We start from the raw sequence: 24,748 nt of genomic DNA on the forward strand, positions 1-24,748 counted from the left end.
CACATTTTGTGAAAATTGTATTATTTCTGTGTTTAGGAATACAGAATAATTGTGTCACTCCCTCTGAGTTCTGACCTTGGAAAGATTTAAATACTAGGCATGCCAATTTAAATTTCACTCGTGTTTTTATTGTCAGTCAGTGTAAATCACTCAAGAGTAGAGAAGCTCTATGAATTTTACTTCTCCCAAGAATCAACCTGGCCTGCTGTATTCTGCAGCATCTTAAGCCCATTCTGCAACCCAGTAGAAATAGCAGAATACAGCAAATTACAGTAATCTGTGATATGAGAGTTGACTGAGCCAGAATTCTAAATGTTTCAATATCAAAGAAAGAGTGAATTTATTTATTTATAACATTTCTATCCCATATTTTCCCACCTATTTGCAGGCTCAGTGTGGCTTGCATAATTCCGCAAGTGGTGATTACCAGTTCCGGATAGGAGAAATACATAGTTGGGGCAAAGGGACAGATTAGGTTAGGTTACAAGAGGAAAGTTCGTCCTATATGCCCCTAAAGTGTCTGAGTTTATAGAAGAACTAGCCGTTGAGCCCGTTAAAACGGGCTGGTGGGTCGCCGCTGTCTGCCCCCCCCCCCGAGTTTGCCACCGCTGCCGCCCCCGGTAGCCCCCCGAGTTTGCCGCCCCGTCTCATCACTATTCAACTTAAACCTCCGCAGTAGGCAGATCAGCTGAGCTGCCGTTGGCCTTCGATCTCTGCCTGTGTCCCGCCCTCGTGTGACGTAACGTCGGCGAGGGCGGGACACAGGCAGGGAAGGAAGGCCAACGGCAGCTCAGCTGATCTGCCTGCTGCGGAGATGTAAGTTGAATAGCGATGAGACGGGGCGAGTGGAGGGGTGGCGGCAGAGGCGACTCTGGGTGGGGGGGCACCAGTTGCAGCGACCTCGGGTGGAGGGATGACGGCGGCGGCGACTCGAGGTGGGGGGGGGTTACCAGTGGCAGCGACCTCGGGGGGGAGCGCAGTTTCCCTCTCTGTCCCACCCCCGTCATCACGTATTGACGCGGGGGCAGGACAGAGAGGGAAGTCTCTACTGCGCATTTGTGAGTGAGTACGGTCACTCGCCGTTTATATGTTTGATTTCCTTGTCAGGGCATTTATTTGATTCTCATAAGTAAGTTTGGAGTCTAGAATATGTCCCAATACCATAGATTTGTTCTAATAGTTGGGTGCCATTTGCAGAATAGCATTTGGTGTCAGGATCCGTGTCCAGTTTCGGGTGCAAGGATTTACACCCAGTGAAACCTGGTGTAAATTCTCATGCCTAAATTAAGCATGGATCTCCCTTATTCTGTAAATCTGCGCACAAATTCCAGGAACACCCCTGATCTGCCCATGTCCCTCCCATGGCCATGCCCCCTTTTTGTATCTGCATGTAAAATCTATGTGCGGATCCTGGCACCTAAAGATGTGCTTGCAAATTTTAATTAATGCCAATTAGCACCAATAATTGATTAGCACCCAATTATCAGCCCTAATTAGCTCATTAATTAAATTACATACACAAATTGAGTACACACCCATATTTGCGAGCACAGTTTTGAACGCCATTTATAGAATTAGGGTATTAATGCTGTCAGACCCATATCTTCCTTTATGAAACTAGTTTGGTCTGGTTGTACTATATCCAGAAGATGTTTCTCAATACTAAAAGAAAGCATTTTGGCAAATATGTTTTATAATCAAGATTAAGTAAAGAAGTAGGGCAATAATTGGCACATAATGGATTCCTTCCTTCTTTTGGAATTACAGTTATAGAAGCTTTGTAGAAGGAGTTGAGAAACCTCTCCTGCTGAAGGATCTGATTATACAATTTTAAAAGAAGTGAAGTAAAATAGCTGGACATTGTTTGATATAATTCCACCAATAGATAATCAACTCCTGCAGCTTTGTTATGTTTCAAGTTTTTTTTTTTATCATATATTCCACTTTTGACAGGGTGAATGGTGCATTAAGTCCTCTCTTGGCCTCCTCAGTCAATTGGGCTTGTTCTGATTATGTCTAATATTAGATGCATAAAGACCTCTATAAAAGGAAGCAAAACTTCAGTTAATGCTATGGAAGAAGAATTGGGAGCCCTACCAGAATCTAATAGTTTCATTATTGTCTATTTCAGTTTAGTTTTCCTCAGCTGCCACTAAGACTTTAGAGGGTTTATTTGCATTATCATAAAAAGTACACTGCATCAGCCGCAGATAATAAGTGGCATGAGATCTCTCCATCATGTTAATTTCTCCCCTAAGAACAATAAGAGAATGCAGTGTGTTTTTGTCATTAGTACTCTTATGTGCCTTGTCTAATTCCTATTATTGAACTCTCAGTGAAATCAACTTCTTCTCCCTGTTTTTTCTCAGACTTAGTAGGAGAGTAAAGTAATTTGGTCTCTCAATACTGTTTTAGCTGTATCCCAAATGTTAGATACTAGTTGCCAGAATAAAAATTGTCATATTTCTGCCAAGCCTCAGCAAGCTTTTGAATAAATTCTGGGCACTGAACATCAGATGATCTGTCAATCACTCCAGTGGTGAGAAGGATCAGAGATTTGAAGCACTATCAATCAATATGTATTTAAAGCGGTTTCAACGTCTACTCCTGATGTAAACTCTTAACCTGTGCAGCTGCTTCTATTAGTTTTTATCTGACCATTTTGTAATGGGGATTTATCTACCTCACTAGGTGGTCGCCTAATGTAAATAACCTCTATACATAAACAATATTTATTATCTGGGACCAGGGCTAGGACCGGGATCCTTTGTGAGGCTGATAAGCAGCTCCACTACTTTCTACACTATCCACTCCTTCAGTAAGTCAAGCATCTCCAAAGTGGTGGTTCTGAACCCACTGTTTATGTAGTGGAAGCAACCAAATACAATGGCAACAGCAAGTAAAAGGCAGGGACATTATGGCAAAGCCACATATTTACAATCCCCCCAATATTCAGCCTGCCCACTTAAATCGCTTTGAATATCAGCCTCAACGTCTCTAATGTTTTATACTTTTAGCTCTTTAGTTCAAAGAAAGTCCAACTTTCCTTATATCTTAAGTAAAACACAGCAGTACAGTTCAATACAGTGTCCACTTACATTTAGGTGATACCTTCAATGAGACTTAGGGGCTCTAGACTCTCTGATGCAGTTCTTGTAAAGCAGGCTTCTCTAGGATGTTACTAGCTCCTCAACAACTCTTTATGTGCTGATGATGTTTCTCCGGCCCTGTAGGTGTTCCTGGGAATCTAGTATAAATAGGGCTGTAGCAAGCTATGTGAGCCTGGTTCGGCCACACGAGGTACAAAGGAAGCCGTCCATTGGCTTTTCTTGTACTGGCATCACAAAGTTGGTGGGATAGGAGCACACTGCATCAGTTGGGGGCATGCCACACAGGGCACATTTGGTGCTTTCAGAGCTCCTGATTATTAAGAGCATTACAATAGTCAAATTTACTTTAAGAACGCATGGATAAGGACTCTAACTTCTTTGGTTCCAACAATTCCTGAGTCTTACATAGTGTAAAGAAATATGACTTAACTACTGCAGAGATCTGAGGCTTAAAAGTTAGTTATGGATCAACCTGCAATTCCAAAAGTTACTGTAGTTTTCAGGGAAATTGGTGTATTAAGGATCTTTGAAACACAACTCACAAAAAAGTCATTCTAGAGAGCAAGATTGCCTCAACGTTTAATAGGATTAAATTTCAGCCTGTTTAGAGGTAGCAGGGCCAGGCTTGGCTCCAAATGATCAAAAAAGACCATCAGCTGCATATAGATCCACTATTGCTACTCTGTCTAAACTAATACCATTTGAATTGCTGGGCTGTGTAACTATGGAGCCCTGCATGATTCAAACATTAGTTGTTTGAACCACATGAGTCCTGAACAGTTCAAACATAATGTTTGAGCTGAGCAGGGCTTCATAGATACAGAGCCCCATGGCAGTTTCAATTATGTGCCTGAACTTTGAAGAAGAAGCAACTTTAGCAGACTTGGGTTAGAGGTGCTTAGATGGTCAGCCAAGGGAGAGAGAGCTTGGAAGGAAGGAAGAATGCAGAGACTCAGAAGGGAGAGGAAAGAATAAGGAAATATTTGGAAATGGACCGATGGGGAGAGCAGACATCATATGAAGGATGGGACTTGATGGCATGGGGAGAGATCAAGAATGGGACTTGGGGAATAGGGGAAAGAACAAATGAAGAACAGTACTGGGGAAGAGCAGAAGAAGGATGGTCCTCAAATTCTTAGGGGTGGAGATCAAAGGAAGGATGAGGGAGTTGGGGACTGGTGTGGGGAGGCAGCAGAAACTGGAGGACTGAGAAGGAGCATTAAACAGGAACTGGTGGGATGGAAAGAGCAAGGAAAGAACAGGGATTTGGTAATTATGGGTAAAAGCAGGGATGGACTGAGTGAGAGGGTGGAGACTTGGAGATTATAGTTGGAGGAGGGCAGAGCAAGGCATTTGGGCATAGAAGAGAGACTTGGAGGCTGAGTGAATTTGGGGGGGCGGGCTAGTAGAATACTAGCAATTAGAAAGGTATGAGAGGTTTGCTAGATGGGTTGGGGGTATGAGTGAAGTTATAAGATTGGTATGAGAGAAGATGATGAAAGGTAAGGAGGAGTTGAGATATGGCATAAAAGATGGAGGGACTGGAAGAGAAGGGGTGCTGTGGATGGGGTATGAGAGATAAGGATATGTCTCTAAATAGGGTGAAAGTGGGTAGAAATGGGACAAAGAAAATGGTTAAAGAGGGGTAATAGGAGGCTTGATGGGGATAAGAGATAGCAAATGAAAGTTTGATCAAGGGAATGTCCTTTAGCTTTCTTTGAAAGGAACTGGAGGGTCTTTGGTTTACATTTTTTGTCTTTGGGTAATGATCTCTTTTTTTTTTAATTTGAAAAAGTTTTTTTATTGAACACCACAATAATGATACAGAATCCACAAATTCAGCTTGCAAGCTGTGCATTTTCACTAAACACTCTAACTCCAATTCAACTTGTTGTCAAAAAATATAATAGTTTTCTCCCATCCACCCCCCCCCCCCCACACACACACAACATTCCTCTTCATGGCTGATTCCCCTGTATAACCACACCCCTCATCCATATTCGCTCTAATTGAACCCATTCCTTAGCATCAGTCTTATATCTGCCTAATCTCCTATCAGTCAATTGTTCTAGGCCCACTATGTTCTTAAATCTCGTTTTCCAATCTAAAATAGTGGGACCAAGTCTTTGTTTCCAGTGGGCTGCAATCTCCAACTTTGCTGCCGCCAGACACAGTCTTTTTAGCACTTCTGCCACTTCTGGCCCCTTTTGTTTCCCCATCCTAGCAGGCACCACTTTGGCTCTGCAGGGAATTGTGTGTCTAGTATACATGTCATATGCGCCGCTATTTCCAACCAAAATGAGCTCAAGAGAGAACAGGACCACCAGACATGCAAAAATCTGCCTAGTTCTTCTTCACACCGCCAGCACCGGTCTGATGCCATGGGATACATTCGTTTTAATCTTTCCGGTGTGTAGTGCCATCTACTTAAAACTTTATAGGCATTTTCTTTTATTAACACACATATTGGTGCCTTTTTTTTACCTCTAAGCACACCCTTTCCCACTCCTTCACACTGAATTCTGTATTTAAATCTCGTTCCCATGCTTTCATATAGGGCAATTTAATCAAAGTGTTTCCCCTAATATACCGGTACAGTTTGGATATCCCTCTCCTCCCTCCTTCCAGGGTTTCCCAGATGTTCTCTAATTGCTCCCGCTGTCTCGGATCAGATTGTAGCCATCCCTGCCCTTTCATATAATGTCTAACCTGCATGTATGCATAATAATCAGAGTCAGGTCAGTCAAACTTCCTCTGAAGGGTCACAAATTCCCTCAATGTCCCCTTAGACAGAAGGTCTCGGAATCTACGCAGGCCTTTCCTATTCCATTCCCTAAATATACCCCCCTCTTGTCCTGCTGGGAACTCCTCTTCTTGAATAATATGAGCTAGAGTAGACGTTTTCACCCCCTGCTTAAATTTGCTTTTTAATACTTCCCATGTACGTTGTAAGTGTACTATAAAGGGGCAGAGATTCCCTTGGGGAACAGTAGTTATCGCCCTAGACCCCCACAGCCCCCTTTCCAAATTACAACGTGGCATAAGATATTGCTCTAAAGTAGCCACTGACGACCTGTCGCCCTTGCTCCATTCCGCCACTTGCTTTAACTGCGCTGCCTGATAATACCAAATGATATTGGGTAACCCTCTCCCCTTCTTCTACTCCTCCCCACATGACACGTTTCGATAATCTTGCCCTTTTACCCCCCCCCCCCCCATGCAAACCAATGATCTCTTTCTTTAGTGCCTCGTTGGATTTATTGTTCACTGTTGTCTCAGTTCCATTCATGTCTTTTTCAAAGGTGTCTTGCATTTGCCTCATTACCAGAGCTTTGTTGTTCTCTGCTACAAGCGCTGCATTCTCCTGGAACTTACATCCTCCTGCTGCATTTCTTTTCCACCATATTAACACTCTCATTAATCTGAGCCCAGTTCACATCGTTGTGGTTTTTGTTTCCCAAAAGGTGCTACATCACCCTGACGCAGTCTCTGCACCTGACCATGAGTGGTGCCCCTGCTGGTCCTGCTGGAACTGGTAAAACCGAAACAACCAAAGACTTGGGAAGAGCCCTGGGCATCATGGTCTATGTCTTTAATTGCTCAGAACAGATGGATTACAAGGTGAGTGGCTTTTATTTGTCTTAAGCTTTGTGTGGTTTGGTGACCCCCAGCATGTAAATATCACACGTCATCTCCAGTAAGCCCTTGATTAATCGTTAAGCAAAATAACATTAGCTTAGGGCACTAAGGGGGGAATCACAGGATTTTTTTCCCCTAGCTATTATGCCCTTAACTCTTTCACTGCTATCTGCCACACCCATTATCCAACATGAATTTCAGTGTTTTTCTAATCATTTTAAATATATATGATATTTGTTTCGTACAATAGTGATATTTCCAAGCACTTATTGAGTCTTAATGTCTTGTCAGTTAAGCAGTGAAAGGCCGAGGGGAACCATTGTCAGGCTGTGTTTAGGGCATTAAATTCAGCCCTGGCTCCAACAAATCAAGTCAGTTCTTCTCACTGATATCCTGTGATACAAGCCCACCTTACAGGACTTTTAAAAACATTCTTTCACAATCCCAGTGAGTTCCCCTCTGTGGAACTCCCATCCTCTATCATTGCTGTCTATCAGTGATAGAGGATGGACAGAAAGGGAACAAGTACGCCACACACTGTGGGTGTCAGGAGGACTTTAAAGAGCTAAGAGAAAAGTTGATTGGGCTTGAGCCAGGGTGGCCCATCAAGTTCCTCTACATATGCTGAAACACATAGGGAGTGGGTAAGGTCTAGGGAGTGGGTAAGGGGAGGTAAATTGACTGGAGTTGAGAGATGATAGAATAGGAAGGCTGGAGAAGGGCTGAGGCTGAGATGGAAAGATGGTTGGAAGGTAGATGAGATGTGAAAAGAGAGTTGACCATATCAGGATCCTAGGCATAATCATTGACAAAGCTCTAATCTTCTCTCCATAACTTTCTGCAGTAATTAAGCTCCATCAGGCCACTGTTACACCCTTCTGTACTCAACATTCTGGTCCATTTTCTGATAATCAGTCAGCTTGACTACTTTAATGCCCTCTATTGCGGACTTAAGTCAAAGGAAGTCAAACGCCTTCAGCTTATCCAAAACACAGCCATCAAACTGATTACTGGCTGTCACACCAATGTCACACCATTTTTGAAAGAAGGCTTGCTGGTTACCAGTCACTCATCACATCACATATAAAATTCTTCTTTTGGTACTTGAGATTCTGATCTCTGGTGAACCTCTTTTTCTTATCTGTTTTTTTGAGTCAGTTATCATCCAGCCAGAACCCTCCAGTCTTTGCAACAACAGCACTTAGTTGTTCCCTTTTTTAAGATATTACCCATGAAACTACATGATGCTCTATCTATTCAATGCAAGGGCCAGAGCTCTTGAATCATTTACCATTAGAAGTTAGGTGTCAATCATCCTACCAAACATTTAAGGCTGATTTGAAAACTTTTCTCTTTTTTGATGCCTACAGTAGTAGCTGAGGCTACGTGGTGATATACCTGGACCATACAGCTCCCCTCCTCTGCTCTTCTTCCCTGCTTTCCTTTTGATATTGTATTTCTTCCCCTTCTTCCTAATTGTGAATTTTCTTGTTTTTTATCCCCTTTTATGATTAGTCTGTAAGGAACTCAAATCTGCTTGATGGGCAAGATAGAAAGTCTTGATTAAACTTGAAATTTGAAACTTGGAGAGAGGGAAAAGAACATTGTGAAATCTGTGAGTAGATGGAGAGAGAAAAAAGAGAATAAATGCAAAGACCAATGTTAGAGATAATGTAAGTAACAGGGTAGGTTTTGATATGGCAGCAGCTGAATGGATAAAACCTTTCTTCACATCATATTTTTATTTGTTGCATTTGTATTCCACATTTTCCCACCTATTTGGGCCTAACCTCTCCGTTCTACCCTGTTTTATTTCAGTCATGCGGAAACATCTATAAAGGCCTGTCTCAGACTGGAGCCTGGGGTTGTTTTGATGAGTTCAACAGAATATCCGTGGAGGTGCTTTCTGTTGTTGCAGTTCAGGTAAGTGAGCCATACCTGGAGAAGAAGTGTCGGTTTGAAAGCATCAACACTGCCATTTCCTTGTTGCAGAATGAAATTTTGTTGTGATTAGTTGGATAAACTTAACCGTATTGAAATAATAAGACAGGGCTGTTCAGATTCATGTCTGTGTACAGTGTTGAATTTAGACATAGGGAAACTAGGCACATACTCAAGCCCAAATTGTTTAGAAGGACCTTATCAGATGTGTTCAGGACCAGGAAGCCAGGGCTGCTAACTGCATCTTTTCCAGGACTTTCTGAATTTTGCAGGAACAACAAACATAGTTTGAAATGTCTATATGTGAATGCCAGAAGCCTAAGAAATAAGATGGAAGAGTTAGAATATATTGCACTAAATGAAAAATTAGATATACCGTATTTTTCGGACTATAAGACGCACCAGACCATAAGACGCACCTAGGTTTTAGAGGAGGGAAATAGGAAAAAAAAAATTTTCCTTTTTCCCTCCTCTAAAACCTAGGTGCTCCGGTGCGTCTTGTCCGAGTTTTGGATCGCCGTTCCCTACTTACGCGATGCCATGTTCCCTGGTGGTCTAGTGACGTCGGGGCAGGAAAGAGCCCCCTCTTTCCTGCCCATCGCGCTGCTCTCCGTGCTCCTGACTGCTTCCTGACGGTCTCGGCGAGATTCAAAATGGCCGCCGAGAATCTCGGTGGCCATTTTGAATCTCGCCGAGACCGTCAGGAAGCAGTCAGGAGCACGGAGAGCAGCGCGATGGGCAGGAAAGAGGGGGCTCTTTCCTGCCCCGACGTCACTAGACCACCAGGGAACATGGCATCGCGTAAGTAGGGGACGGCGATCCCAAACTCGCTACCTTCGGACTATAAGACGCACCCCCCATTTTCCTCCCAAATTTTGGGGGAAAAAAGTGCGTCTTATAGTCCGAAAAATACGGTAATAGGCACCTCTGAGACCTGGTGAAAGGAGGATAACCAGTGGGACACTGTCATACCGGGGTACAAATTATATTGTACTGATAGGGTTGATCGAATTGGTGGAGGGGTAGCAATATATGTTAAGGAGGGCCTTGAATCAAATAGATTGAAAACTCTGCAGGAAACAAAACACATCTTGGAATCCCTATGGATTGAAATTCCGTATGTAAAGGGGAAAAGGTTAGTGATAGGAGTGTACTACCGTCCACCTGGCCAGGATGAACATACAAATGTAGAAATGCTATTGGAAATTTGGGAGGCTAACAAACTGGGCAACACGATAATAATGGGTGATTTCAATTACCCCGATATTGACTGGGTAAGTGTAACATCAGGGCATGCTAGGGAGGTAAAATTCCTTGATGAAATCAAGGACTGCTTTATGGAGCAGCTGGTACAGGAGCCGACAAGAGAAGGAAAAAATTCTAGACCTAGACCTTAGAGGAGCACTGGGAGACTGGGCATCTAAATGGTAGATGACGTTTAATGTGAGCAAGTGCAAAGTGATGCATGTAGGAAAGAGGAACCCGAACTATAGCTACGTAATGCAAGGTTTCACATTAGGAGTCACCGACCAAGAAAGGGATCTCGGCGTCATTGTTGATGATACGTTGAAACCCTCTGCTCATTGTGAAACCGCAGCTAAGAAAGCAAATAGAATGTTAGATATTAGTAGGAAAGGAATGGAAAACAAAAGTGAGGATGTTATAATGCCTTTGTATTGGTCCATGTTGCGACTTCACCTCAAATATTGTATTCAATTCTGGTCACCGCATCTCAAAAAAGATATAGTGGAATTAGAAAAGGTACAGAGCAGGGCGATGAAACAGTTAAAGGGAATGGGGCGACTCCCCTATGAGGAAAGGCTGAAGCGTCTTGGGCTCTTCAGCAAGGAGAAAAGACGATTGAGGAGAGATGGAGGAGTGGCCTAGTGGTTAGGGTGGTGGACTTTGGTCCTGGGGAACTGAGGAACTGAGTTCGATTCCCGGCACAGGCAGCTCCTTGTGACTCTGGGCAAGTCACTTAACCCTCCATTGCCTACCGCATTGAGCCTGCCATGAGTGGGAAAGCACGGGGTACAAATGTAACATAAAAAAAATATGATAGAGGTCTATAATATAATGAGTGGAGTGGAATGGGTAGACGTGAATCGTTTGTTTACTCTTTCCAAAAATACTAGGACTAGGGGGCATGCAATGAAGCTACAAAGTAGTACATTTTAATACGAATCAGAGAAAATTTTTCTTCACTCAACGTGTAATTAAACTCTGGAATTCGTTGCCAGAGAATGTGGTAAAGTCAGTTAGCTTAGCGGGATTTAAAAAAGGTCTGGACGGCTTCCTAAAGGAAAAGTCCATAGACCATTATTAAATTGACTTGGGGAAAATCCACTGCTATTTCTGGGATAAGCAGCATAAAATGTATTGAACGTTTTTGGGATCTTGCCAGGTATTTATGACCTGGATTGGTCACTGTTGGAAACAGGATGCTGGGCTTGATGAACCTTTGGTTTATCCCAGTGTGGCAATACTTATGTACTTATCTGGAACAGAAAGATGGCTAAAGTGTGTTTGAAGAACCGGTACCAGCTTATTCTGCATTTGGGCAGAAGTTCAGAATTCTAACCCCCCCCCATCCATTGTCTTTTTTTTTTTAATTTGAGCTTTGTTTACTTGTAAGAGCATAGGGAGCAAGCCAAAGTAACCTTTCTACACATCATGCCCACCACTGCATCACAACCCCTCCCCTTGCATTTAAATTAGCTATAAAAGGCAATACAAGGAGAAGTTCACAGGACCTTTTATGCCTTCCAGAAAAATATCATTATATACAGCATCAATCAACTAATTGCTTTTATGTTTCAGCAAATTTTATTGATGACAAACTGGTTCATATACATAAATCAAAGATTCTCATTAGCAGAACATACCATACAAAATCTCCTTAACTAGACATAACCGTCATCAACCTATTAATTTTAACTGTTACCCCACTCCTTCCCCCCTGTGACTCCTCTACTCCTCCCGATCCCCCTTATCTATTTTACAAAAGAAAAAACTCCAAGATATTAAGGGATATCTCCTCATCAAATCCTTAACCACTCCCCCCTCCCCTTCTCCCCCTTCCCTCTTCTCCAAACCTCCCAACCTCCCCTCAACTAATTGCTTTTAAACAAGTTTTAAAAGCAATTTCCCAGCAAATAATTTACCAATGAAGATTTGTCCTGCTCTGGAAGTCCTCACTTTGAATAGTTTTGTGTCATCTGCAAATTTAATCACCTCATTCATCATCCCAATTTCCAGAACATTTATAAGTATATTAAATAGCACTGGTCCCGGTGCAGATGCCTGTGGCACTCCACTATTCACCCTCCTCCATTGTGAAAAATGCCATTTAATCTTATCCTCTGCAGTGGTATCGCAGGGTTAGAGGCACAGAATGGCAAGGGCTTCACAAAAATTGAGATTCTCCCTCCCTCATTTTGCCATCTCAGTTATTCATTTCCAGAGATCTCTGGCCAATGTTAATTGGAAGGAGAAGGAAGCAGCAGCAGCAGTAACAAATAAGCCCACATGCCAGAAGAAATGGTGCAGAAGTTGAACTAGCCTGAGTCTATCACAGCATCAGAGACAGGAAAGTTAGAATCTCATCTGGTCCAACTGGATGAGACAGTTTGGGGGGGGCAGTATTCAAAGGTCATTATTGGGTAGGATGGGCTCCTACCCAGATAATTCCTGCTGACTGAGCTAAACTTGAATATTCAGTGGCACTTATATCCAAGCAGGATGTCTGGGTAGTGTTTGGGCAGTCCAGGGCAGAGCCCAGGTGAGGCCTGGTGTTACCTGGTCAGAGGCAATATTCAGTCTGCTGATCGGGTGACTATCCAGATAAAGTTAGGACAGCAAAAAGGCTGTCCAAACTTTATCTAGATAGCTATCCGGGAAACAGGCTGAATATCGTCGGTACTTGGATAAATCCAGATAGTTAGATTATTCACAGATATTCAGCATCAGTATCCAGCTATAGTCCAGTGCTGAATATCCGGGTATAAAAAGCCTAAGGCAGCCAGTGTTAAAAAAAGAAATCTGACTGTCGTGGGCTGAATATTGTCCTCTTTGTCTTTATGTGTCATCGTTCACTATATTGTTTTATTAATAAGCCTGGTCTTTGAGCTGGGAGAATACAAGACTGTGGTCCACTAAATCAAATATGACGGCGAGATCTAGAGAGACTGCCAAGGCAGTTCTGCCATCATCTAAAAAACTATGAATTTCACCTAAAAGGGTGTTTAATAATGTCTCCATTCTGAAACCAGACCGATGACAATGAAGAATGTTAGATTTTGCTACCTGATTGGGAAAATACCACTTTCTTTGTCCACTTGGAATGGTTGGATAATAATTAGAGATAGATAATGGAAGAGTCCAGATTCGGTTTCATAAGTATTAGTCTGCCTCCAGGGATCTGGCACAAGTCCAGAGGATAGATCGTGATTAATGATAAGGGCAAAAGGAACCATGGCCATTAATCCATTAGAAAGGGATAGGATGTAGCATCCAGGTAGTAGACCTATCTGAGAGACAGAAGACAGGCCTGAGAACACTGTCCACCTTCCCCACATCCTTACCCTTCTTTCAGCTCTTCACCCATTCTTCCCTGCCAGGGGATATAAGTATGATGCTCAAACATCAGGAATAGACCACTGGTAGAATACATGTTTCTCCTACAAGCTGCCTCTCTCCTCCTCTTGCTCTCCATTGGTCAGGCTTCCCTTTGCCAGCAGTAGGCTGCAGTGAAAGCAGTAGCAGAGGAGAAACCAGCACTTCCTACCAGGTGTCAATGATGCCCTTGCAGAGAAGAGCTCTAACCTCCTAGAACTTCTACAAGGCTTGGCAACAGTTTGAACTCTGACTGTAGGTAAGCAGGAGACATAAGTGGAAAACGGGAGATGCGGCAGGTTATAAGAAACATGTGGCCCCTTCAGCCTCTTTCTTTTCCCTTTGTTCCTGGTTTGTCAGGTTTTCTCTCTTGAACTCATGTAGGTGTACAGGTCCAGGAAGTGATGCATCAACTACACAGGAAGAGTGAATGCAAGAGAAGTTATCAGGCTCCACAAGCTCTCCATCAAATTTCACCTGAGTGTTGTTAATATATTTTGTATACCTCTACAGCTGCACCTCTCTTTAGGAGTATAGAAACCCATGTAAGGAGGATCACATGTAGTTAATACTTTGAAAGCAAGTCAAATTTGATAGCATTAGGTGGCACGTCAAATATGAATATACGTGTTTTCCTTTTTTTTAGGTGAAAAGTATACAGGATGCCATAAGAGACAAGAAGAAACGTTTCAATTTCCTGGGTGAGGAGATAAACTTGGTTTCCTCTGTTGGCATCTTCATCACAATGAACCCAGGGTACGCAGGACGTACAGAATTGCCTGAGAATTTGAAAGCTCTCTTCAGGTTAGTCTTCAGTCACTGATAGCACAAATTTAATTGTGTGGATTAAAATGAGATGGTAAAGGCCAAGTAATATTTTTAGTTGTTGATGCAAAAACATAAACAAAAACATTTGTTGTAAACATTATCTGCTAGAGTGGCATAAGGGTTTTACTTTTGTGACTTTAATTTGAATCAAAAAATTTTTTGGCATGGGATTTCAAAGTTGAAACTGGGCTTTTAAGTATATAATTAGTGTGTCTAAACCTCATTATCCCTTTAAATCAGGGGTTCTTAACCCAATCCTCAGGACACACCCAGCCACTCAAGATTACAGGATACCTAAAATGAATATGCGTGATATAGGTTTGCATAAAATGGAGGCAGTGCATGCAAATGTATGTCATGCGTATTCAGACTGCCTTGGTGTGTCCGGATGACTGGCCTGAGAATCCCTGCTTTAAAAAACAGCCACTTTACTGATGTCAACAATAGGTAGAATTGGGTGGAGAAAGCACACTAAGCATACTTTAACTGTAATGTCCCCATGAAGTAAGGGCAGGGAATAAAAATGCCTGCCTCAAATAAACATGCTTAGAAACACACAAAACTAAAAGCTGTAGGAATTCAGGAGAACACCATGATTAGTAAATGTAATAGAAATCTTAGCATTTACAATTTTTAAAACAGCCTCACTTTTATAAACAAGCAAACAAATAATGTTAGACTAGTGTGTCATGTATGTTCAGATTTAACCCCCCCAACAAACCCCTCCCCCCCCTCCACACACACACAAAACAAAAGGGCCATGTTCATTGCTGACTTGCCAGTGTCAACAGCAAAAAATTTGCAGCATGGTTTTCAGGAGGTCAACCATGCATCTAGTGATTGCCCTGGTAGTGGAGGAGTAGCTTAGCTGAGATTGGGTGGCAGAGCTGGTAGTGGGAGGCGGGGATAATGCTGGGCGGAACTTATATGGTCTGTGCCAGAACCAGTGGTGGGAGGCGGGGCTGGTGGTTGGGGGGCAGGGATAGTGCTGGGCAGACTTATACGGTCTGTGCCCTGAAAAAGACAGGTACAAATCAAGGTAAGGTATACACAAAAAGTGGCACATATGAGTTTATCTTGTTGGGCAGACTGGATGGACCGTGCAGGTCTTTTTCTGCCGTCATCTATTATGTTACTATAATCATTAACGCAGTGGGCTGAGAAGCAGGGGCAAACTGGGTTCGATTCCCACTGCGGCTCCTAGTGACCGAGGGCAAGTCACTTAAGGGGGGACTTCGTCAAAGGGCATTATGGTGTTAATGCATCTTAATGCTTGTTAAGGGAATTAACACATGCTAAATGCTAAAAGTCCATAGATATAGAATGGACTTTGGCATTTAGCATGCGTGCTAATTCCCTGAATGCATGTTAAGGCCATAACACCCTTTCATGAATTCCTCCTTTAACCTCCATTGCCCCCAGGTACAAAAATCTAGATTGATAGAGAAAGTACCTGTATGTAATATGTAAACTGCTTTGGTTGTACTACAGAAAGACGGTATGTCAAGAACCTAATGAACGCTAATGATGCACATTTTCTCTCTTTCCACTCTGCCTCTGGGACTGTGAATGCTCTCTCAGCATTGTCTCCAGCCGAAAGATTCAAGCCATGGTTCACAATAGAAATCAAACAAAATAAAACATGGAAAAGAAAATAAGATGATACCTTTTTTATTGGACATAACTTAATACATTTCTTGATTAGCTTTCGAAGGTTGCCCTTCTTCGTCAGATCGGAAATAAGCAAATGTGCTAGCTGACAGTGTATCAAGCTAGGTTTCCTGCATGGCAATGTGCACTGCTGCCACTGGCTTGTCTCTTGCTTCTTGTTTTTTTTTTTTTCTTTCCCTCTAGTTATTTCTTTGAGTTGTTACATTTCATTTCTGACCAGGAGATATGAGCTTTGAGTTCATGCAAATTCCAGCTCTGCATAGCTCTATGTGGGCCTTATAAAGCACTTCCAACCCTGGATAGCTATAGGAGCAGGAGTCTGTGCTGAGAATGAAACCCAGGTCTCTTAACCTTTTCAGCTCTCCCAACTTTGAGGACAGAACCCTGAGGGCTCCTTTTACTAAGTGGCGGTAAGCCCTACGCGGACTTACTGCTCGCTATAAGGATGTACTGCCAGGCTATCACAGCAGCCTAGCAGTACTTCCCACCCCTACCGAACTGTCATTTCCGGCGCTACAAAAATGTATTGATTTTTGTAGCACCGGACTGTACCCGGCGGTAATCGGGCAGTGCTGCGAGCTGCCCAGTACCTGCCGAGCTCCCCCCCCCCCCCCGAAATAGCTGCACGGCAAGTGCTTTACTTGCCACCCGGCCATTTCCTGCAGGAAAGCAAGATCTTCCCTTTTACCAGCTGCAGTAAAAGGTGGCCTTGGTGCGTGTATAAAACACGCGCCAGTGCCGGCCCCGTTTTGCCGCAGCTTAAACGAGACCTTCCCTTTTACCAGCTGTGGTGAAAGGGTGCCTTGGCGCACGTGTAAAACACGCGCCGATGCCAGCTCCGGCCCCCTTTTGCCACAGCTTGGTAAAAGGGGTCCTGAGTTTTCTAGCCTCTGCAGTGCTTCCAGCCCAAGGAAGATGAACCTGTGCTAGGAATAAAACCCACATCTTATATGTATTGATACCCAGTTCTGTTGTGACCCATCTGGTGAAATATGTGTGCATCGTGTGCCATACTTAATAGTTTTATTATATTAGAATTGTCTGTATTGCATCTTAGGCCATGTGCCATGGTTGTACCGGATTTTGAGCTGATATGTGAAATTATGTTAGTGGCAGAAGGATTCATCGAAGCCCGATTATTAGCCCGGAAGTTTATCACCCTCTATCAGCTGTGCAAAGAGCTCCTGTCCAAGCAGGTAATGTGTATGATGCCTGCTGCCTGCGTTGCACAAAGGAATAACATTAAGTGCACAACAGTACCTTAATAGCTTGCAAATCTCTTGGTTAAAAGCAGGGGCGTAGCCAGACTTCAACGGTTGGGAGGTCCAGAGCCGAGGTGAGGGGGCACATTTTAGCCCCTCTCCGGCGCCGCCGACCCCGCCAGCCAGCCCGCCCGCCAGCCATTGCCGACACCGACCCCCCAACCCACCCGCCCGCCATTGCCGACACTTCCAACAACTTTGACCCCCCCCCCCCCCGCCGATTACCCTCTCGACTCCCCCCGCCCGCCGTCGCCTACCTTTGCTGGCGGGGGACCCCAACCCCCGCCAGCTGAAGTCTTCTTCCTTCATTTGGTTTCTGACTGAGTCTGACGTCCTGCACGTACAACGTGCAGGACGTCAGACTCACAGAAACAGAACAAAGCCTTGCGATCTGCAGTCAGAAACCAAACGAAGGAAGAAGACTGCAGCTGGCGGGGGTTGGGGTCCCCCGCCAGCAAAGGTTACAGGTGGTGGGTTGGCAGCGGGATGGGGGGGTTGAGAGGGCGGTCCAGGGCCAAATCTATGGGGGCCCAGGCCCCCGGGGCCCCATAGCAGCTATGCCCCTGGTTAAAAGATAAAATTTTAACTCAGATTTAAATTTGGAAAATGAAGTTTTAATTCCGAGGTATCAAGGAAATGAATTCCACAATGATGGTGTCAAGTAGAAAAAGGCTGCATGATATGAATTTTCCAAATGTATCTTGTGTGGATTTATAGAGCAGATTGTCACTTTGAGAGTGAAGGGATCTGCCAGAAATGTAAGAAATCAAACGTAAACAAGTTGAATGGAATAAAGTGCTCTGTATGTCAGTTAAAATTTTGAATCACATTGGCATCCAGTGGTGTTCTTCAATAAGGGAGTAACATGATCACACTTATGAGAAAAAGAGAAAAGTTTAACCGCTGAGTGTTCTGCAGGTCTGCTGAAGGCCATTGCGCAGTGCATTGTAATAATCCAAGTGATTAAAGGTATCCACCAGAGATTGTAGCAGGGTCTGATGGCATATATTCTTCCAAGAGCTAGAAAGCATGTTTTTGCTGCTGCCAATATTTGTACTGTTCAAATGATAATGAAGGGGCACAATTTGGGACCTGAAAACTACCTGTAATTCATATAACTGACACTTGCTTCAACTAATGACTATCCAACCAATAAGTAGCAGCCTCTAAACAGTTATTTGAAAGGGAAATATCAGTTGATAAGGGTTCACATATGCAACAAGCTGTATATTGTCAAATAAATAAATCATGTTAAATCTTGATCAATCAGGATCCCCAAAACGTTCAATTCTGTTTCAGCGTTCAAATAAACACCATTAAGATGCAACCATATATTTGACGCATCAATTTTAGGTGCAGATAAAATAAAATTTTGGTTTTATCACGATTTAATTTAAGCCCACCCACACATCTCCTGCTCTGAAGATGATTCCACCTTAAACCGTGTCTCCCAAACTCCTTATCCTCATACCTCAGTCTTCTCCATCTCCCTACACCATACCCCTCCTAATCTCTTTCCTTTTGCCTATCATACCCGTTTACCTTTCCATGTTCAATTCACATGTTCCTAAAACCTTACTATTACTATGTGTATTACAATTTATAATATTCTCCTTACAATACTTTGTAATTCTGTTTACTTTGTAAGCCGCATTGAACCTGCTTGCTGTGTGTGGGAAAGTGCGGGGTACAGATGTAATAAATAAATAAGGGATAAACAATTTGCCCATTTCTTAGCCATGGAAAATCCTTGCTCAATCATCATACTAACATCATCTTTATCTTTAAAAAAGGAAAATTATAGCACAATATCATCAGCATAGGTAAAACAATATCCTCTTTCTCCAGAGACGACATCAAAATATTAAATTGGAGAAAGTGGAGAACCCTGAGGAACACCAGTATGTGCTACCCATTCATCTGACAGAGTTCCGTTCATCTTCACACAGTAGGATCTAGTAGCTAAGAAAACTCTAATCCAATCTAATACCTGACCCCCAATTCTAATACATCACATACTTCCAATAATACTCTATGATCTACAACATCGAATGCACTAGAGAGGTCATATTGTATCAATAAAATTTGCAGACCATAACTCATAGATTTCCTGAAGGTGTTAACTAAGGGCCCTGTTTACTAAGCCACACTGTAGGCATGCTAAGTTTTTAGCCACGCATGCTAATGATAGAGACACCCATAATGGGTGTCTCTACCATTAGCGTGCACTAATATTTTATGCACGCTAAAAAGTTAGCGCGCCTACACTGTGGTTTAGTAAACAGGACCCTAAGGTACCTAGCATTGTGTCAGTACTAAAAACGTTTCTTTTTTTTTTTATAAATGTTTTTATTATTCCATGGATTCATATACAGGCATCAAAAGCAACATTAATACAAACAACAAAGCATGTCCTGACAACTCTGCCAACAATCTACTGAATTTCATGTTTTATTTTATTTCCCCCCCCCCCGTTTCTTCCCCTCCCCCAGCAGAGACCCCTCCCCCTCCCCCCTGTCCTTTATCACTTAAACAGCACACAGATTTAATCGATTCTGCTCTTCTTATGTAGGCATCATGAACAAGGCACATGTTCTTCCCCACAGATCACGATATTGACGAGCACCCAGAGAGGTCACAAACTTATATCTCATAGCCACCCAATGAGCCATCTCAAGCATACTATGTTTCCACACTGCAAGGGCCGGGGGCTCTCTCTGCACCCACTGTTTCAGCACACACCTTTTAAGCAAAATCAAGGCTAACAAAACAAATTTACATTGTGAAACTCTCAGCCCCTGCTCCTTAAGAGCCTGCCCACAACCCATTAATGTAATTGAATATTGCCACTCCACTGAGCGCTGTAATATCTCTTCCAAGATTGTCAGCGCCCCAGACCATAATTCCTGCAGTGTAGGACATTCCATGAAAGAGTGCAAAAAGGTGCCCACTGCCCCCCCCCCCCCCCCCCCACTTGTCACATGTGTCACTATCCCACATTCCCAGGGCTTTCCCCCTAACTTTAGTGATACGCACTCTATACAGGATTCTATACTGTGTGTCTTGTAAAGACGCATTCGGTGTGAGCCCCCGCAGATCTCGGAAGACTGCGCTCAATCTCTCCACCGACACCTCTTCCACAGTATCCTCACTCCACGCTGCAGCTAGTGATTTTAAGTGGGGGGATTGCATTTGCTCCCTAATCAACTGACACCAGCCAGTCAACCTATTATGAAGCGGAGTCATCTGCATAAAAGTGTGATCAAGTTTTGTAAATCGCACTATCGTCTTGCTCTGACGCTCCACGCTCAGTATGTAATCTCGTGCCTGGAGGTATGCAAAAAAGTGAGAGCCAGGAATCTGTAATTCGTCACACACTTTGGCGAATGTAGGAAAGACATCCTCCCCCTCCCCCCGGAATTGACCTATAAACCGACAGCCTTTATCCCTCCATTTACAGAAGACTGACCTTCCCATTCCCGCTGGGAAAGCCATATTCCCCACCAACGGTAGGAACGGGCTAACCCCCACTTTATTTCCCGCCTGTCCTCTCCACCATCTCCAGGCCAATTGAAGGGCTGCTACATAAGGATTATCCACTTTCTTTCTTGCCCCCTGTACTGCCCAGGATTCTAAAACTGTAAAAGGGTCGTTTGGCCTGCACCAGCTCTCCCAAAAGCCCCGGGGGGCAAAAAAACCCTTCTCCGTAATCAATTCGTGTATCCACCGCATCAGTGCTGCTACATTATAAACCCGTAGGTCTGGAAGTCGAAGTCCCCCCTGCCCATTATTCCTAGTCAACTTGGTAAACGCTATCCGCGAGCATTTAGCATGCCAGATAAAAGTACCTACAATACTTTTATAGGAACGCTCCTCCGAAGCCCTGACCCATAAGGGGAGCATTTGTAATGGGTAAAGTATCTTGGGCAACAAGACCATTTTAACCAACGCTATGCGCCCTAAAAAATTCACAGGTAAGTCTTTCCATTTTTGGCATATGTTTTTTATCTCTCCTAGTCGGTCTAACACATTTTTTTTGTATACCCATGCCAAGTTCGCACTGATGTGGATCCCCAAATATTTAATACCCTCTGTAGCCCAACGTAATGGGAAGGAATGTAAGGTTCTACTAATACACGGGTCATTTACCGGTAGGGCCTCGGACTTGTCAAAGTTTATACTAAGGCCCGAAAAAGCCCCAAATGCTCGGATATAAGACATAACCAGTGGCAGGGTACGAGTTGCCTCATCCAACAAAAGCAGCATATCGTCTGCAAATAAATTAATGATATATTCCTCCCCACCCACCTTTAATCCTTTCAGCGTGGTGTCCTGCCGTAGTTTTGCTGCCAAGGGTTCCAGAGTTAGAAGAAATAGCAGCGGTGAAAGGGGGCAACCCTGCCTAGTCCCTCCCCCCAAAGTAAATGTATCAGACAGGGACTCATTGACAAGGAGCTGCGCCGTTGGGTGACAGTATAACGCTCGAACCCATCCCAAAAAATCTCCCTGAATACCAAAGCGGTCAAGGATCCAAAACAAGTAAGGCCAAACAACCTTATCGAAAGCCTTTTCTGCATCAAGGCTTGCCACTATAGCGTCTCCCTTTCTGCCAGCACCTTCCATTAATATTCGGCTCACCTTCAAGATGTTAGCTGACGCATACCTCCCTTTAACAAAACCCACCTGGTCCGGATGGACCAGGTCTGGAACCACCTTTCCCAGTCTGTCCGCCAGCACCGCTGCCAGGATCTTTATGTCTTGATTTAATAACGATATGGGCCTGTAGGAACCCACCAATTCCTCATCTTTCCCCGGTTTAGGGATCAACACAATATGCGCGTGATTTAATACCGCCCCCAATGCACCCTTTTCCTTGCTGTCTTCACACATAGCTATAAAGGGTGCAACCATGACGTCCTGCAATATTTTGTAATACTCCACCCCTAGGCCATCTGGGCCTGGCGCTTTGGCCAACTTAAGGCGCTTAATCACTTGTTGCACTTCCTTACCCTGAATAGGTGCATTTAACCCCCTCCTCTGTTCCTCAGAAATCCTGGGCAGCCCTAACCCTTCAAAGAATTCCAGGCATTTATCTTCTGAGAAATCCCCTGCTTGGTATAACGCTGAGTAATACTCAACAAACTCTTTTTTAATATCAGCTAACTGAGTTCTGACTTCACCCTCCCTATTCCTTATTTTAGTTATAAATCTTTTTGCCGTTCTTTGCTTCACTAGGGATGCTAGTAATTTACCTGTCTTATTGCCCCACCGGTGTAATTTGTATTTGTATAATTTTATGTTATATAGTGCACTTTCCTCCAGCACTTTTTGCACCTCTTTCCTCCGTTCCATATATGCCTTCCTAGTGGAGTCAGAGGCACGCCCAATGAGCGCTCGTCGCGCTTCTTTCAGTTGCGAGGTAAGTATTCGGATTCTCTCCCCTCGTTTTTTATTCATTGAGGCCACATACGAGATAATCTTTCCTCGTAGTACTGCCTTTGAGGCCTCCCAAAATACTCTTGGGGTCACATCCTGCACATTATTTTCTACAACATAATCTATCCAGCTCTTTCTCAGATAGGTGTGGAACTCCCTGCTTTGGTACAATGCCGGATTCATACGCCACCGGTCAGCCCCCTCCCGTCCTCCCCCTTGCCACTCCATCCACACCGGCGAGTGGTCAGATACCTCTGGCTCCCCGATTCCCGATTGGCACACCCCCAGGACTACCGAGTAAGGCACGAGCAAGTAGTCAAGACGAGAGTGCGTCCCATGAGGGTGCGAGAAAAATGTATAATCAGCCTCATCTAGGTGTTGGTGTCGCCATATATCCACTAAATCTAACTCTTTCATCAAAAAATTGACTCCTCTGTCGTCTTGATCTTTGCCTGCCCTTCTGGGGGGTCTACAATCTATAGAAGGGTCACTGACGACATTAAAATCCCCCCCTATTACTAAGTGATATTGATCAAATGTTACCAATTTGGCGGCCAGCAAGGTGAAAAAACTGTGTGAGTATACATTGGGTGCGTACACACTACACAACCCCACCCGTTTGCCCTGCAGTTCTCCTGCTACTATGAGAAATCTCCCGTCTGGGTCTTGGTACATTCTATGTAAGTCAAAGGAAATAGATTTCTTAAACAGTATGGCTACCCCTCGTTGTCTCCCATTGTAAGAGGCAAAAAATACATCTCCTACCCAGTCCCTTTTTAATTTTAAATGTTCCATTTTACTTAGGTGGGTCTCTTGCAACAGAGCTATATCAGCCTTCTGCCTCTTGAGTGCCTGCAGTATTTTCGTACGCTTAACTGGGGAGTGCACTCCATCCACATTTAAAGTCACAATCCTTAAATTAACCATTCAACTGCCACTCATCGTCTCCCCCTGCTTGTATTTCCTTTGCAGAACCCAAGAGCCTCCCAGCTAAGCCCTTGGGCCATTCGTTCACACTTGTCTCTTTCCATTCTGTGCCTTGTCTACCTACCAGTTTTTCAAATCTCCACCCCTTGGTGATCATTCCAGTGCTGTTCAGTAGATTAACCGCTAAGTCCCTCAATTCCCCCTTTCCCTGCTCCCTTCCCCTAATCCCCCCCTCCCTCTCCCCCTTCCAGGTCCCCATCTTAATACTCTCCCCCCCCCCCCAGAACCCTTTCCCCTCGCTCACCCATTTCACCACACACACACCTTTCTGACACACCACCAACTCTTCCCGGCTACTCCGCCCCCTTCCTCTTCCCTCCCTTTCCCCTGACTCCCCAACTTATGTCCCGATTAATAACGATAACCTTAACACATAACAATATACAACATAACCTGTCATCAATACATACTACCAGAAAGATTTCAACAGGGAGCTCCCACACTTTTAAAGTCTGTTAATCCAGACTTATTATTGCAGAGAATCGATCCAGAAACTTCTCATATCCGCAGGGCCCGCAAGTATAGTGGCCATGACCTTCACCACCATGATGTCCTGCCCAGCTACTTTCATCATAGTCACCATCTCTGGTCATCAAGACTCACTCGTGCATGGTGGCTCCCTTTTCTTCAAAATGTCTCCTGACGCATGTTTCAGTGTCCTACAGCTATCCTCAGCTAGCTGTGTCCCTAAAATCCTTGCAGTTCAGCAGTTCCACCTCATTTTAAGTTGGTCACAAAGGTTTCCAATGCTTCTGACTTCGTGAAAAACAAAGTCTTATTCTCGTGCAGCACACGCACTTTAGCTGGGTACAATAGAGAGAAGCGAACTCCCTTCTCATACAGTCTCTTACACTGGCGACCCATAATCCTCCGCTGATCAGCCACCGCCGCCAAATAGTCCTGAAAAAGCAGGATTTTTTTACCATTGTACTCCAAGTCAGGTTTTCGCCGGTAGGCCTGCAAAATAGCTTCTTTATCCATATAGTTCAGTAACTTCGCCAGGACTTGTCTCGGTCTGCTATCAGCCGGCCGCTCTGCTCCCACTCTGTGTATACGTTCCACTTGTGGCGGTTTCCCGCCAAAATCCAGCCCTAATTGTTCCGGGAGCCAGTGTTCTAGAAATTTCCTGAGCTCCGATGCTTTGACCGCTTCAGGCAGACCCACAATCCGTAAGTTATTGCGCCTACTGCGGTTTTCTAAGTCATCTGCCTTTCTCTCCAGTTGCTCACACTTGCGTTCCAGCGTCGCAATTCTCCCGCC

General features: G+C 44.0%; 1 protein-coding gene across 1 annotated transcript in view; it reads left to right on the forward strand.

The window, feature by feature from the left end:
- Nucleotides 1–24,748, forward strand: part of DNAH9 (dynein axonemal heavy chain 9) — a 408,742-nt gene that overhangs the window by 96,543 nt on the left and 287,451 nt on the right. The window contains exons 27-30 of the mRNA XM_030208005.1: nucleotides 6,575–6,731; nucleotides 8,568–8,672; nucleotides 13,951–14,108; nucleotides 16,861–16,999. Of these exons, the coding sequence (XP_030063865.1) occupies nucleotides 6,575–6,731; nucleotides 8,568–8,672; nucleotides 13,951–14,108; nucleotides 16,861–16,999 (559 nt within the window). The remainder of the gene's footprint in view (nucleotides 1–6,574; nucleotides 6,732–8,567; nucleotides 8,673–13,950; nucleotides 14,109–16,860; nucleotides 17,000–24,748) is intronic.

The sequence above is a fragment of the Microcaecilia unicolor genome, chromosome 6, assembly GCF_901765095.1.
Source record: "Microcaecilia unicolor chromosome 6, aMicUni1.1, whole genome shotgun sequence".
NCBI lineage: Eukaryota > Metazoa > Chordata > Amphibia > Gymnophiona > Siphonopidae > Microcaecilia > Microcaecilia unicolor.